Source organism: Falco peregrinus, chromosome 6 (genome assembly GCF_023634155.1).
Source record: "Falco peregrinus isolate bFalPer1 chromosome 6, bFalPer1.pri, whole genome shotgun sequence".
In the NCBI taxonomy this organism is placed as follows: Eukaryota; Metazoa; Chordata; class Aves; order Falconiformes; family Falconidae; genus Falco; species Falco peregrinus.
In genome coordinates, this window is record NC_073726.1 from 17,860,724 (window position 1) to 17,876,124 (window position 15,401).

Genomic DNA, 15,401 nt, shown 5'->3' on the forward strand with positions numbered 1-15,401 from the left:
TTATGTCACTGCAGTGAAAAAACTCAAGAGGTTATAAAATGAAAACAATAGGGTAAGGTGAATATGTTGGGGAATGTTAGTCAAAACTCTGTTGTGATGACTTTGTTGGGTTTTTCACTACAGAGTGATAAATATCTGTTGGATTTTCAGTAAACAATAAAGAACAAGAAGATTTTCTGAGTATTTTCAAATCTGCTGATTAATTAAAAAGATCTGTAACTGGCAGTATGCCCATTCAGGAATATGTCTTTTTTGCCACAGTTCTTTTCTTGTGACTGAACACACAGGTAGAGAGAAAGACATGTAAAAATCCTGTATCTTAAGCAGGATTTATGTCCTAAAGATAAGATGTCAAACCAGTTTCTGTACACCTTTTCATATATTCCTATATGCAATATCTGCCTGTTCACTGAACTGAACAAAATGTAGTTTTCTATTTTTATTTGTGTGTAGTAAATAATTTTAAAATGTAATTTTTTTTCAGTCCTGTTTTCTTATGGTTGTGTCCTGATATTTCACCCCCTTTAAAGCACAGGAAAATAAAAACCTTTTAATATGTAACATAATATTATTTCTGGGAGGAACCTATGCTCCAGTTCACTAAAGGATTTAAAAAAGTAAAATGAGCTTAGGTAGGAGTGCGTCACCTGGATCTTAAATAGAGATCCTTAAAATTATTGTTCAGTATCATTTAACTGTGCAAAAAAGCTCAAGATTTGGATTTTCAAGTTCCTCAGAACCTGAAGTTTTGTGGAGGATCTTGGACCCACAGTTATAGAGGGAAGCTGTCCCAACCTTCCTGTTATTCCCATTTACCATTTCTTGCCCCAGCACTATTCTTCTCTTTGTGTTCATTACAAAGATGGGTATGAACCACGTCAGAGAACAGATCTGTCTGAAAAACTCCCTTCCAATTTTTTTCTTTTACTTAATCAGTTGACGGTTGGATCAGTTCCTTAATCCAGCTCATTGTGTGGCTGCACGAACAGTTCTTTGGGTACAGAGGAGGAGATGGGGAAGAAGTGGTGGGGAAATGGGTGAAGCAGGAGTGGATCTGTCTGATTTTGCCAGGTGTAGGGTGTTCGCTGAACTGCCGTGGCTCAAGGCTAAGACTGCTGGGATCTGTAATGAAACAGGTCTCTGCCTTTCTAGCCTGAGAGTCCATAGGCAGCTGTTGTTTTTCTTCAAAGTGCAATCAGAGGAGGAAATATTGGTGCCTTCCTTTTAGGCATAATTAAAAAATTGGTCCCTTCGCCATTTGTGGTGAGATGTGAGTTAAAATCTTGCCTTTACCAAAGAGGTTCATACCCCTGTTGCTGCGGTGAGGGCTGCACTGACCTCAGAGCTATAAGCTGTCAAGTTTTCACACAGAGAGTAAAGGGGAGATAGGAGCAGCTCTTCCTTTCATACACTCTGTGAGGAGAAAGAAGCCTCCCAAAATTTTGCCCAGCCTGTCTTCTCCCTTCTTTTCTTGTGTTTCCCCCTTGCCCTCCCCGCTCCCCCCCCCCCCCCCCCCCAAAAAAAAAGAAATAACCCAACCCCCACCAACTTCTGTCTTTAACAGAATGAACAGAATAACATTACTTTGAGATGGTGAGGTTTGGGATATAGGTTAAGACAGGAGCCAAGCCAGGAACAGGGTTTTTTTTGTGTTAACTGGCTGGTGTGCTAGACAGGGTTTGCCACCTCCCTCCTCCTGTTTTTGTGTGCAGTGGTGAGGGAAACTGAGCTGTCGTGGGGTATATGCGGTGGTTGCTGCAATGCATGGGGGTGTAGCAGTTCCTCATTTTTTTTAGGGAGCTATTGCAAGAGAAGTTGGGCTACAGGGAATGGGAGCTCTTGGGTTATGCTGGAGCAGGGAGGGTTAAGGACTGGGATCAAAAAAAAGACAACAGCAGCAGTGCAGGGATTTGGGGAGGGGTGCATCGAAGCACCTAGGGCTGGGAGCACCTTCTGGAAGGTCTCCTTCAGGGTGCATGAGAGAGAACAGGCTAAGCCAGCTGTGCTGAAAGTATTTTTGCAAGTATTTTTTGTGTATGTGGGCTAAGTTGTGCAATCTATTACATATGTGGGCTGGAAGCTAGATCTGTGAATCTTTGGGGAAAGCCAGAAAATAATGGCTTTATTTATGTGTAAAGTGCAAAGGGAACAAAAATTATTACAGAAAAGCAGGAAGCCTACTGAAATGCCTTTATTTTGTGTTTAAAAAGAACGCAGCTCCCTTGATCCAGAGAGAAGTGCCAATCTGTGTGGCTGTCACCTGGTTTCTTTTTTTTGAGCTGTCACTATTTTATTCAGTACGGGAAGTGCAGAAAGAGGTCTTCTGTTTACTGGCACAGAGCAGAGCTTTGCTCTAGCTGAGTGCCTAATCGTTTGCTGCAGAAAAGCAGAGCATGCTTCCTTCCTCCCTTCCCTTCCCTGCCTTCCTTTCTTCTGTCCTCTCTCTCTTTCTTCCTTTCTCTCTTCCTTTCTTCCCTTTTTCCCTCTCTGAATCCTCATGCTCTCTTTTTGGTGGGTCCAGTATGTAGATATGATCTCTTTCAACAGGAGATTGTTACTGGGAGCAGTCTCCTCCAAATCTGTGTTCGCTCTGAGCATTCACAGACTGGAAAACAAAGCATGCCTGGACTCCTCAAAGTTTTGGAACTTATGATAAGAAGACTTTATTGTCTCTGGCACTGTAGATGATACTTGGTGGTGGATCATTTCAAAATCCCAAAGTATTTAGTAAATATCATTATTAGTATGCTATCATTTATTGCAGCTTTCTGTTCTGCTCCTGTGCAAAAAAATATCTGTCAGCTTTTATTTACTGCTGGGACAAGATGTGTCCTCTGAACCAGCTGGAAACCATTTGCTGTGTAAATTACAGTTTCCTAAAAAAGTCAGTGGTACCACAGTACCCTAATGTTGTGTTACTGCCAGAAAATGATTGCTGTGTTTTAAAGCTGGCTAGTGTTCTTGACCTAACATGAAATAAATGTTTTAGCAGACCTTTTCAGAACTGAAAATTCAAAAGGTTACTAGCAAGACAGTGACAAATTAAAAACCTTACTTTTGTTCTTCTAATATGAAACTGAACACTATTAATGAATGATAATGCAATCAATCTTTTCTTTCTCATTCTAAAGTCATATAGTTTCATGTATTCAAATACATTTTGTGAACTGTGTATTAGAATTCCTTGGAGTTTTAAATTAGATTGAGTTTTGAAGCTAAGGAAATAATCCACATATCCAAATTAAACAGATTCTTGGTTAAAGAAGCCTGTGATGGATCCAACTATAGTTATTGAATGCAAGTCTTTGAAGGGATGGGGTGTACAGAAGGAACTTGCTACTGAAAAGGGCCTACACATTTCTGTACTTCAAAAAATCTAAGTCCCCAACTGCATTCTGAATCACCTAACTATCTTTAAAATGAGTATGGCTATAGCAAGCTCCAAAGATTGAAGTATAAAAACATAAAGCCAGGAAACCTGATTTTAAAAATTGTTTTAAGTAGTTTATATGAAGTGAATACAGACAGCTTGTGGGACAGCGGCATATTTTGAGGAGCAGGCAAATTGCTCGAATATATTGCCTATGTAGTTAAGTGCTAATTGTAAAGACACATCATCAGTGATTTTCCTACCTGATTTGTCCTTTTCTAGCTAAAGATATTATAGCCTTTGGATAGTTTCTATAGAAAATCTTTTTAAATCTTGGTAGAATACTCCTGATATTTCTGCTTGTTTCTTTTAATTGAACTTAATCTCTGTGGTAAAAATGGGTTCTAGCAGGTATGTTTTTCAGTCCTGTTCATTTCAGTAGAATTGCACAGAATGTAAGTCAGAATAAGAGTTTCTGTTAAGGAAGGAATATTTCTTTTAGTGAAACATTTTTTATGAGAACATTCCTTTTTGATTCTAACATTTTTTTAATTACTCATTTATTATAAAGCATATTTCAGTATAAGCAAGATAACCTGCACTTTGGTAATCCACGCACTCTATACTTACACAGGTAGTCACTTTTTCTTCACTAATCTATGTTGATTCACACCAGAAGTGAAAAAAAAAAATTGCAATTATTTCCTTACTTTTACAAAGGTTTGTGTGTATTGCTTCTGACTACAACACTCATTTGAGTCTCAAAGCCTCTATTTGATTCAATATTTCTCTTGTGCCTGTATAGTTGTGAACTCTGTACAGAGTATGGATTCTTTTTTCTGGAGCATATTTCAAATCATACTTCGTATGCTGCTATAATGAAAACCAGGTTTTATTGTATGCAGTATTGTATGGGAAGTTGTGTAACTAATACAGAAATACTCTTCTATAAAACACACTGGCATTTTTGCTACGTTTTCACTCTGACATCTTACTATTCAGGTGCATATCTTAAGTGGTAAGCTCTTTGAGAATGTATACCAATAAGAAAAATTTCTCTTCAGTGACAGATTATGGGATAAAAATAGAAAGTTCTTTTTGTATTTTTGCTATCGGCCAATTACCATACCAGCTTTAAACTGGTTACCATCGATGTATTCTTGTACAGTTATGAAAGTAATTACATTGCAAGCATAAAGTTTTCCTTATATAAAAGTTACTTTACGAAAAGTGATGTAGGATTTTATTAGCTATGTTCCTTTCAGCTGATTTCTTTTTCATACTTATAACTGCACATTTTGAGTGTCGTGTTTCATATCAGATATTTATATTTCAGCATATGATGTAGTAATTCAGTTTTGCAAATGATTACAGATATGGGAGTTTTTAGTATGTAAATAATCCAGCTGTTTTATATAAAATTCTGCATATGCTCTTTGTCCTTGAGTCTTAAATGCATCTTGTATTTTCAGATGGTTATAATATAACATGTATTGGCTTCTGCAGCAAAACCATTAAATTTTACCGTATTTTCCCTCATTTCATTTTACCAAGTTTCTTCTAAGATGAAACATTAACATTCTGTTGGCAGAAATACAGTTTGAGACTTGGTCTGAAAAAGGGCAGGTGAGAGAAGCTTGCCAAATGTTATCTTCATTCAGTCTCTTACTCCTGTGGCCTGAGATTACTGTATCTAAGATTATTTACCAGGGCAAGACCTTTTCGGAATGCTGTAATTTAATTTTTCAAAACGTTGCTTAGTGGTAGCAGTATATTTTAGAATTTTAACTGTATAAAATGAACTGTCAGTATAGCTTTTATATGGTTCTACCATAATACAAGACATTAACTTTAATATTCTGGGATTAAAGATGTGTAGATATATTTACCAAATTATACTTATATAGACCTCTGAGGCAAAAACTACAAAACCTCTTCATAGGTCATATAAAGTTGAATTTACAGGTACTATATTTAATCTACAAAGCATTAGTCCAAACTATATTGTCTCAAATAGATTTAGGAGAGGTGTTTTAGCAAGTGTTGTTTTGTATAAGTAAAATGAAACTGCTGATAGTCCATGAAAAAATCTTCAGTTTTGAAACATCCCTGTCATTCTCCATCATAGCTTGAATTTAGCTTTTAAGCAAAGCCATTCTTTCGTACTTTTTAAGGCTGTTAATGAGAGTAATTATGGACATAAATTAATTGACAAAAAATATTGACTGCTATAAAAGGTATGTTTAAACTCCTCAGAAAGAAGTATTTAATTTGAAAATAGCCCTTGTTGTTTAGGGTAGGTGAATATGTATCATTTAATATAGAAGTGCTTCTTATTGAATAGCTTTTAATATTATGTATGTCTGTTTTACTGATGTAGGTTTTCCGTTATGTAAATTTAGTTGATCGGGCAAGATGTGCTCAGGTTAGCCAAACATGGATGCTACTAACTCAGAACAGTTCATTATGGAGTGATGCAAGTAAGATAATAACTTTCAAAATTTTATTTCAAATTTATTTATTTTTAAAAAGTTAGACAAGGAGGTAGTTTACTTTAAGACTATCTAGGATAAAAGTTTTATCCCAGAATAGGACTTGCTCTATTCAGCTACATGAGTAAAAAAATATGAGCAACTCAAATGAATTCAGCTGTGGTATATCATTATAAAATCAGTGGCACTGAAAGAGAATTGTCTGCTAAGGCTTTGCTATAGTCTACTAGATTTAGACAGTGGTGAGGTGTCTTAGGCTCCCTAGGTAATCTAAACAGGCAGTATATGACTACTGTGGAAGGAGAACGTAAACTCAGTTACAGGCTTGTATTTGCTCTAGAGAGACTCTTGTCATCCCTGGAACAAGTGGTGCAGACCAGTTCACTTCCATACTCATGAACTCTTAGAGTTGTTGAGGTGGTCACTGTGTCCCTAGAGCACATGTCAGTGTCGAAGGTACTGCGTTGTTTCTTCTCCCTTAGCAGCCCAATTCCCTAGCACACACATTTCAGTCAATTTACCTTCTAAAATGGACATTGTGCGACCATGCTAGTATGGTGTGTTTGGGGCCATACCTGAAACAGCTACTCTGCACTTAAAAATACAATCACACTGCTCATTGCTATTGCCTTCAATACTGCTCATGTGACTTCAGGTGTGAAGGACTACCTCATGGCTCCCCAGTCCTTAGGCAGTGGCTTAAGACTAGCCGTGGCACCTCAGTCAGGATCACTGTTGCCTCTGTATCTTTGCTTTACATGTAACCGTTTATCAGCAGTACAAAGAAAGATTTTTAAAAGTATATGGGCACTTAAAACATGATTTAGTCAGATTTTAGGCCCTCATGTCTGAAATTGCAATACAAAATACCCTGTGCACCTTCTGTATAATCCTGGAGATGTCTAATCTGATAGGCATCTCCTTTTTAGACCTAAAATGATGATTCATGATCATTCATGATGATGATGATGGTGATCAAGGACATAGTTTTTCTTTTTTGTCCAAGAACTGCATGACCTGTGGAGCTGGGTGTGAGGAAGCAGAAGGGCTGCTCTGCAAGGGAAGGCAAGGTGGCAGCCAAGGGTGCTAGAAGGGCAGGCAGGGGTAGTGCCCCCCCACTGACAAGGGACACAATCCCACAGAACCTAAGCAAGAAGAGCAGAGTGAGTCTAGTGAGAGTAACCAGGATGAGCCCCCCACCGAGGACTGCCAGCCAGCCCTGTAGTGAAGAGACATCTCCAAGATCAAATCTGGAAGTGATCTGTGAGTGAGAGTCAGTGTCAGCCAGACACATAGTTGGACACAGACATGCCTAAAGTGTGGTTCAAGCAAAGACCAAGGGCAAGGGCATAAGCTTAAGGGCAGCTCCTGAGCCGAGTGGGGAAACCCCTAAGGAGGCTTCTCCAGCTCTGTCGCACAATGAACTGTTTTTGCAACAGCCTTATCCAGGGTTAAACTGCTATACCATATATGAGCTGGTCTCGGACTCTGCTAGATAAACCTCTGAGGAAGGAAAACATTGCAGAGCCTGCTGGTGACCCCAGGGCCCTGACACTAAGCACCGGCCTCCCACTTAAAGAGATCTGTTTGGGATCCAGAAGGTGAGCAGTTGTGCCTTGTGAGGCTGAGTAGAGATCTGAACTTGGGTCTCCCAAATACACTGTTCTGTCCCCTGAGTGAGACGCAGGCTGTAGTTCCCAGGTAGCTGGAGGCCTGTATCTGCCTTCCTGACTGAGGCAAAGAAGCTCTGGAGAGCTCAGCAGAGCTGGTTCTAGGCAGCTGCCTGTTAGGTGTGTGAGTTGCTTTAAATTGACCTTCTGATGTGCTTATGTGTCATGTATATTTTATAGTCTCTGCTCAGATCTTGGTTGTTGAATCTACCCTGGGTACCAACACCTAAAACATGCTGCAGTGCCCAGCTTGCAGGTGCCTGGAGCCTTTATTAGGTCTAGTCTTAAATTACTGTGATGAATTAATGATCTTAATGAAACTAGTATTAAAACTTCTGATAATTTAATGTAAGAAGAACAAAATCCTAATAAGAAAGTGAAAAACTGGAGAAAGTTCTGAACTCCTGAATTCCTGGTACTGTAACCACTTCCAAGCATGCTGCATAGAAATAATGGTGATTGATTTTTCAAAGTGTTTGGGTAATAAACATGTATTATGAAATGTACAACAAATAGCTGCAGTGTAGCTGTAGCAAATTATCCAAAGGGGAAAAAAAAAGCTTTTCCTGGCTTTTTTATCAACAAATTTAAAGAAGGCATGAAAAAGTCTTCTCCAAAAATGGAAATCTTTCTTATTAAAGATTTGCATGTTGGCTTTCCAGCTTTTTTTGGACACACTTGGTAGATAGACTGTTAAAACTATTTTCTAGTAATTTTTGTTAAAACTTCTTAAACTTGAACTTTAAACAGAAACTAAGAAAAATAATGGTTTTAGTCAAAGATCTAGAGATTCCCCAGCCTGTAGTTTAGATCACTTAAGGATTCTTATACTAAAACTAACATGGTAGATTGCATATTGTTTATACCTTGATGTATCAGTAGACAATTAATTAGAAAAAGAACTATCTTTGGCAACTTTAGGATTTCATAGATCTTAAACGGAAAAAAATACTCAAGTCTGACAATTTTCTGTATGCATAACGTTCATGTCATATATTTCAGCAGTTCAAGACTTACCTCAGCTTCATAAATACTGTAGACACGTCTCCTCTATATTTAAGTATTTTTAGTCAGCTGTCTAGAATTTTAATATATTTAATACACAGATATTTCTGTATTTTCAGATCATTGATTCAGTGTTTACATAGAACTTCATACATTTACTAGAGATTTGCATAATGATATGTGTTTTTACATACTGCCTATTTTTAGTACTGAATTAAATATGAATTGTTTAATTTTTTAGATCGATTTTTCATCAGTGAAGCATAAAGTTCAGGACCAAATAGTAGTAAATATTTTGCAGAAGTGGTGTGTATTTGTATTACATTTGAATCTTCAAGGTTGCTATTCTCTTCACTGGCCTAGCTTTAGAAGTATCAGTATTACATGTATTTGTTACATTTTAGTTCTGATTTAGTTCACATTTTAGAACTGTGCCTTCACTCTATGCTTTGCTATTGTCCCAATTTAATGCCAATGTTCTTCTCTATATGTCCAGTCATAATGAAGCAATGTGAGTATGAGATCTGTAAAACTACTTCTGAGTGCGGCCCCTCTTCATTAAATTTTCCAGGTGCAGCGATATCCATATGACTGAACACTGCTAGAATGCCACGGAATGGTTTATATTATGTGTGACAAATAAGATTGGAATGCAAACATGTGCTTAAATATATCAGAATGCCAGAATCCAACTTTACTGACATAATTATCACAGACTCACAGAATGGTTGAGATTGGCAGGGACCTCTGGAGGTCACCTGATTCAACTCTTCTGCTCAAGCAGAGCCACCTAGGGCAAGTTGCACAGGACCATGTCCAGATGGCTTTTGAGTATGTCCCAAGGTTGGAGACTCCACAGCCTCCCTGGGCAACCTGTACTTGGTCACCCTGATAGCAAAAGAGTGTTCCCTGACATTTAGGTGGCACCTCCTGTGTTTCAGCTTGTGCCTGTTGCCCTTATCTCCTCTATACTGGGCTCTACTGAAAGAGCCTGGCTCCACCTTCTTTGCACCTGCCCTTTGTGTATTGATATACCCTGGTAAGAGCTCCCTGAGCCTTCTCCACCTGAATGGTTGCAGCTTTCTCTGCCTTTCCTAATGGGAAATATGCTGCAGTCCCTTAATTCTCTTTTTGCCCTCTGTTGGACTCTTACCCAGTATGTCCATGTCTCTCTTGTACTGGGGAGCCCAGAACTGGACATGGTAGTCCAGGTATGGCCTCGCTAGTGCCAAGTAGCAGGGAATGATCACCTCCCTCAACCTCCTGGCAGCACTCCTCCTAATGCAGCTCAGGATACCATCCACCTTCTTTGTGGCAAGGGCCCATTGCTGGCTCCCATTCAACCTGGGGTCCACCAGGACCCCCAGGTCCTTTTCTGCCAAGCTGCTTCCCAGCTGGGCTACCCCTAGCATGTACTGGTGCCTGGGGTTGTCCCTCCCCAGGTGCAGGAATTTGCACTTCCCCTTGTTAAACTTCATGTGGTTCCTGCAAGCCCATCAAGGTTCCTCTGGAAGGCAGAATGACCCTTGGGTATATCAGCCACTGCTCCCAGTTCGGTGTCATCTGCAAACTTGGTGAGATTGCATTCTTATCTCATCGTCCAGGTCGTTAATGAAGATGTTAAACAGGACTGGACCCAGTATTGGCCCCTAGGGTGTACCACTAGTTACTGGCCTCCAACAAGTAGCTTACAGACCAAAAAAAAAAAAAAAGAATCCAATCATGGTCCAAGGTATTAATGTGGCATTCAAGTTTTAGGACAAATAATAGGTACTTGATTCTACTGCCAAAACAGGGTCCTTCTGGTTGTAGAAAAGCATCTTAGTCCTTCCTCATAATATGCGTGAAGTACATGTGACCAGCGATTAATTCCCTTTGTGACAACATTTTGCAATAGCTTCAGGTCAGTAATCTTTCCTTAATGCAGTTGTATGCTTCACTAAGCAGAGAAGTGGGCAGGAAAAATAAAAGCCCTTATGACCAGTGTTACAGGTTCTGTGAAAGTACACTTTCAACTAGCTGTGAAAGTGTACTTGATTTGTTAGGAATTACCTGCATCCTAAGTCTTACTCAGCCACTTTATCATATAGAGTGTTAAAACATCTTGGTAGTGTTTCCATGAGAAAAAAAACTCTTCTGCTACAACTAGGCAAGATCCCAAGAATCATTTTTGCTTCTTGGCACAGTTTTACTTCAGTGTTTCTCAAGCAGGAGAATGTTATGGACTGACTCTTTTCTAGCCTACACTTTAATTAAATGCAAATGCATAAAAAAGAAAAGGAAATATTTTCATTTTCCAAATAAAAAGTGTATTTTTATGTTTCGAGACTATAATGCATGTATTATTTGATCAGGTAATACACAATTTAAAGTGTTGATGTAGCATATAACAATTTCAGTATATTTTGGTTTTTTTGTTTTTAGAAAGTGACTGTGTAATTGTGGGTGAGAACAATTTGCTCCTAGAGTGGTGACGGAAAAGAACAATTAGCCAGGAATAAAAAGTAGATTTGATCATGGTCTTGGCTTTTAAATCAGGATAAAATAACATTCTCAGTGATATCAGCATGCAAGTTATTTAGTGAAATAGTTGAATTTAATATTGCAATGAACTTTGGCGGCTAATAAAGAAAGCAAGCCAAAGTAAATCATACACAGCCACGTTGCACAAAACTAAAACCAATAGTAATGTTTATTGTGTTTAAAGCTAAAAACATGTAAAGAACAGTTGTGATAGATTTTATATACACACTGCCTTTTCTATCACATTAACTGATTCATATCTAGTTAAAATAATTTAACTTAGAAGTATCAGCATGTTGGTTATATCAGTTGGAATATCAGTTTGTTGATTGCCATCCATTTCCATTTATCTTACATATCAAAGACACTGAATTCAATTTGTGTATCTACAGAGTATGTATTTTCCATTTCTGTTGATAATTTATGTTTTCTGTAGGCTCAAAACCAAAGATTATGTCCGTTTACATCTACTCAGTGCTATTAATCTTCAAGTAATTGGGACAAATTATATATGATGGTCCACTGGGGCTTTTAGAAAAAAATAATTTATAAAGCTGTTTCTTCTAACTTTGAAGACACCCAGTAGTTCTTTCTAAGAATGCAACCCATTTATATCAGTGTACTACTGCTATTTAGATTAATAATTTCTTCTGTTAAAACTCATGTATGTTGATCATACAGCCTATTTGTGCCATTCTTTTGAAGCTCTTGTGGATGGTTTAAAATTTCTGCAAAACTATTTCTCTATCTTTTTTTAACGATTGAAAATCATATTGAAATTTGACATTTGACATTTCGGCTTACAAACTGCGTTGAACTGTCTGTTCAGTTATAGGCTACAGATGTGATGAACCTTTCCATTTGAACTTCCCTGAGCTACAGTTCTGACCTCATCTTTCCAAATGAATCCAAGATTACACAGATTTTGGCAGCATGTTTTTATTGTTAATGGTAAAACAGCAACGATATTAACGGGGGGTTAGGTCTGTTCAGATGGCTAATCTTAATATTTTTTTTGTAAATCAGTTGCAATTTTTAAAAATTGTTTTTATGTACTGCAACTTTGGTATGTGGTGTTTGCATGAAATAATAGTAATTGTTTAATATTTACATATGAATGCTGTATGATTCCAGCTCAGACTGTCTGTGGCAAATGAACGTGTTACTGTGCCAAAGAAAAATGAGTATATGAGATGCACGGATTACAGCTCAGCTGTTTGTGGGATTACTTCACCCACTCAGTGATCTTAGAGAATCATTTGCCTTCCATGTGTGACTGGGAGCGGCATTTAAAATCTGCCATTGATATTCATAGTGCAGGAGCTAAAATTTCCTTTTGAAGTGTTTTGTTCCCAGTAGTGCTCACAGTATTGACAGACTTATCCGTTCTTCCTGTACCCTGCCATGACAAAATATGGTGCAAAATAATCTTTTCTGTGTTTCATGGGTGCTGGTTAGCGAGAGGGGCACTGCTTCCGTAGAGTACTGTAGTTTATCCCTCAAGACAGCAATCCTAGCACATATACTGCATATCAGGAGGACAACACACTAACATGCAATTATTTCCTGGATGTGGAGGGAGCAAGAAGGGGAATCAAGAGAGAAATTACTGAAAGAAAGGACTTAAAAAGCACACAAAGGAAGAGGAAGGCCCATGATTTTCTTTTAGATGTGGAAGTGCTTCTGGGACTTTTGTGATTAAATAGAACAGAAACAAAGAAATGGCCATGTTGAATTGTGGTTTGTGGCTGCAGTGTTTCATGGAGGGTGTACTTTAGTTTACAGTACATTTCGGTGAAGCTTAGAGAAATAGCAGTTAACCCTGTAATGCTGAAGCTTTTATCAACTGTTAGTTGTTTTCCCCATGTGTATGTTTTTCAAATATATTTTTGCCTCTTTTCTTGGGCTGCCTCCTTCTGTACTGTCTTCGTAGCTCCTTTATGGTTTTCCTGTTCATACAGTATTTTCTCAAAGAATTTACTACTAGGCACTGTCAGGAGGACATACTAGCCCATATTACCCTTGCCCCAGTCTGGTATTTCCATTCTTATATCATTTGCAATTGCAATTACTGGCTGTTCTGCCACATCCTCAATATGAGTGTCTGAAAATGCCAACGTGCAGAAAACCCTAATGGGTTCCATTTTTTCAAGGTTTTTCCAGTTTTCCAAGGAGGGCTTCCCCTCCACCCCCTTTGTTTTAATTAGAGGAAACGAAACTGTCACTTGAATAATCCTTTACCTATTTTATAACAATTTTCTAGTATTCTTGCAAAAACTGAAATATGCAATAACTTTAGACAGTAAGGAATAAAATCATAGTGCATTGTAGTTTAAAGAATAGAACTTCTAGCGACTCTTTGAAGGCTCCAAAGGCCATCTAAGGAAAACAGTAGCAAGGACAATTCCAGCATTCAAGAATTCAGTCTGCTTTCTTGACTGCTAAAAGTCTTTTCACTTGTTGATCCTCAGAGGTTTGGACAGATCCACTCTTAAGTATTGAATTTCATTTTGGTGTTATTGCACAAGTGTTTCTTTCATGGAGCTTCTGAGATGACACTGATTTCACAAGTTCACACTGAAACCTTTATTTGCAGGATAGTTGTTGAATCATGTTCCTCTAGTGTCCTTGTTGATATGTCCCTCACTTACAGATTTCACATTTAATAGCTGTCACCAAACATCTTGTGCTGTTAGATACAGGCAGCATGTTCGGCTCATATCCCCTTGAACCTCCAGCAGATGCAACACTTTCTGGTGCCACTATTTGAGACACCTGAATGATATCACATACACACACATATGCACACACAAACCCCACACCCCTTAACTCTGGATTCTGTTGAACAATTGTCCTATTTATCACTGCGACCCCCAGGTTTTAGCCTTGGTCCTAAGAGGGACGTTTTGTGATCTGTTTCAGAATCCCCAGGGCCTTTGATTTTGTTATTTACAACAGTTAGGCCACTGCTTGTGATCATCAGTCCTATTCCACTGCTTTTCCCACTGGCAAGCTTTTGCTGACTGGAGAGATCAGAGACTTCCCACCCAGCTTTTATCCTATATTCCTTTCCTTGATTGCCTTTTCTACCTAGACTTTAGCCTACCTCAAGCTAGTTGGGTTTTTTTGGTTTGGTGGTTGTTTTTTTTTAACACTGACTCTTGGCAGGAATTAACGTAACATGGTTTATAAATTCATTTTTTCCTACTCATCTTTTCTCCATTGTTTGTGCTGCCAATAACAGATGTTCTTCTGCGGTTCCATTGTGTGTCCTGTTCAATCATTCCCAGCAGTTCCATTCTGTACTGAAATAATCCTTCAGAATTTGAGAGGAGGAGTAGTATTTCACTTAATGCTGGCTACTACTTCTGACAGATTTTTTTTCTTTCAGGACTTTTAAGAGTCTAGAAAATGCCCCATTTACTGAATGTTGCTGGCCAAATGGGATTTTCATCTGTGTTCCCATCTTATCAGGATTAACCTTTAATTATTATGATACTGCTTAAGATATTCCCAGGAGTAGGGATGAGTCAGATACTGTTGTATTTTTTATAAAAGATGTTGCAGAAGAAATGGCTAAATTATTCAGTTCATCCATAAAGCACAATTAAATGTATTCATAATCTGAATAATGGAAGACATGAAGGAATGCAGTTAATAATAATATGTGTTTGCTTAAGGCTTCTTTGGCATTCCTACCTTCAATAATTTCTGAATTTTTCCTTCTTGTTGTTCTTTTATTTCATGTTAGCATAAAAGTACTGAGTGCTTTGAATTGCACTTCTAAAACACAATGTGTGACCTTTTGGGCTTGTGGCTAAAGCACCAGAGGAATCCACAAACACCGTAACTGTGTGCGGACCTTTAAAGAAGCAAATTTTCTCCCTGGGGTGTTCCAGAACTTCTTCCATGATAGCCAACAGACATTTAAAGTTCTGACCTTGAATCTCTATCCTGCGCTTACATATTTCTTACTGATCTAAAAGCAGGAGATTGGTCTAGGGCTTGAGCTGGGAATACTGAAGTTTTAACCCAGAATCTCTTACTTGTCCACCCTGTGAGCTTGGGGAGTTTCTTAGCCTTTCCATGTGTAAAGAAAGGTTTATAATATCTGTCTTTAAGAGGTACTAGTTCTGCTAGTTCAGTATTAACTAATGCAGAATTTTAAAAAACAGAATGATTATGTAAAAACAGAATAGTCATTTAGTAAAACCAGCTTTTTCTGTAAAAGAACCTTTAACCAGTGTATTATGTAGTGAGGAATTTTATCTTTAGAGATATTGTCTACTTAGCTGGGGCCCTTGTACAGCTCTGTTACCATAGTATTAGAATAATCACAGT

At 38.1% G+C, this 15,401-nt stretch overlaps 1 protein-coding gene across 1 annotated transcript in view; it reads left to right on the plus strand.

The window, feature by feature from the left end:
- FBXL13 (F-box and leucine rich repeat protein 13) overlaps nucleotides 1-15,401 on the plus strand; it is an 86,991-nt gene that overhangs the window by 13,492 nt on the left and 58,098 nt on the right. The window contains 2 exon segments of the mRNA XM_055807671.1: nucleotides 5,751-5,846; nucleotides 8,779-8,914. Of these exon segments, the coding sequence (XP_055663646.1) occupies nucleotides 5,751-5,846; nucleotides 8,779-8,914 (232 nt within the window).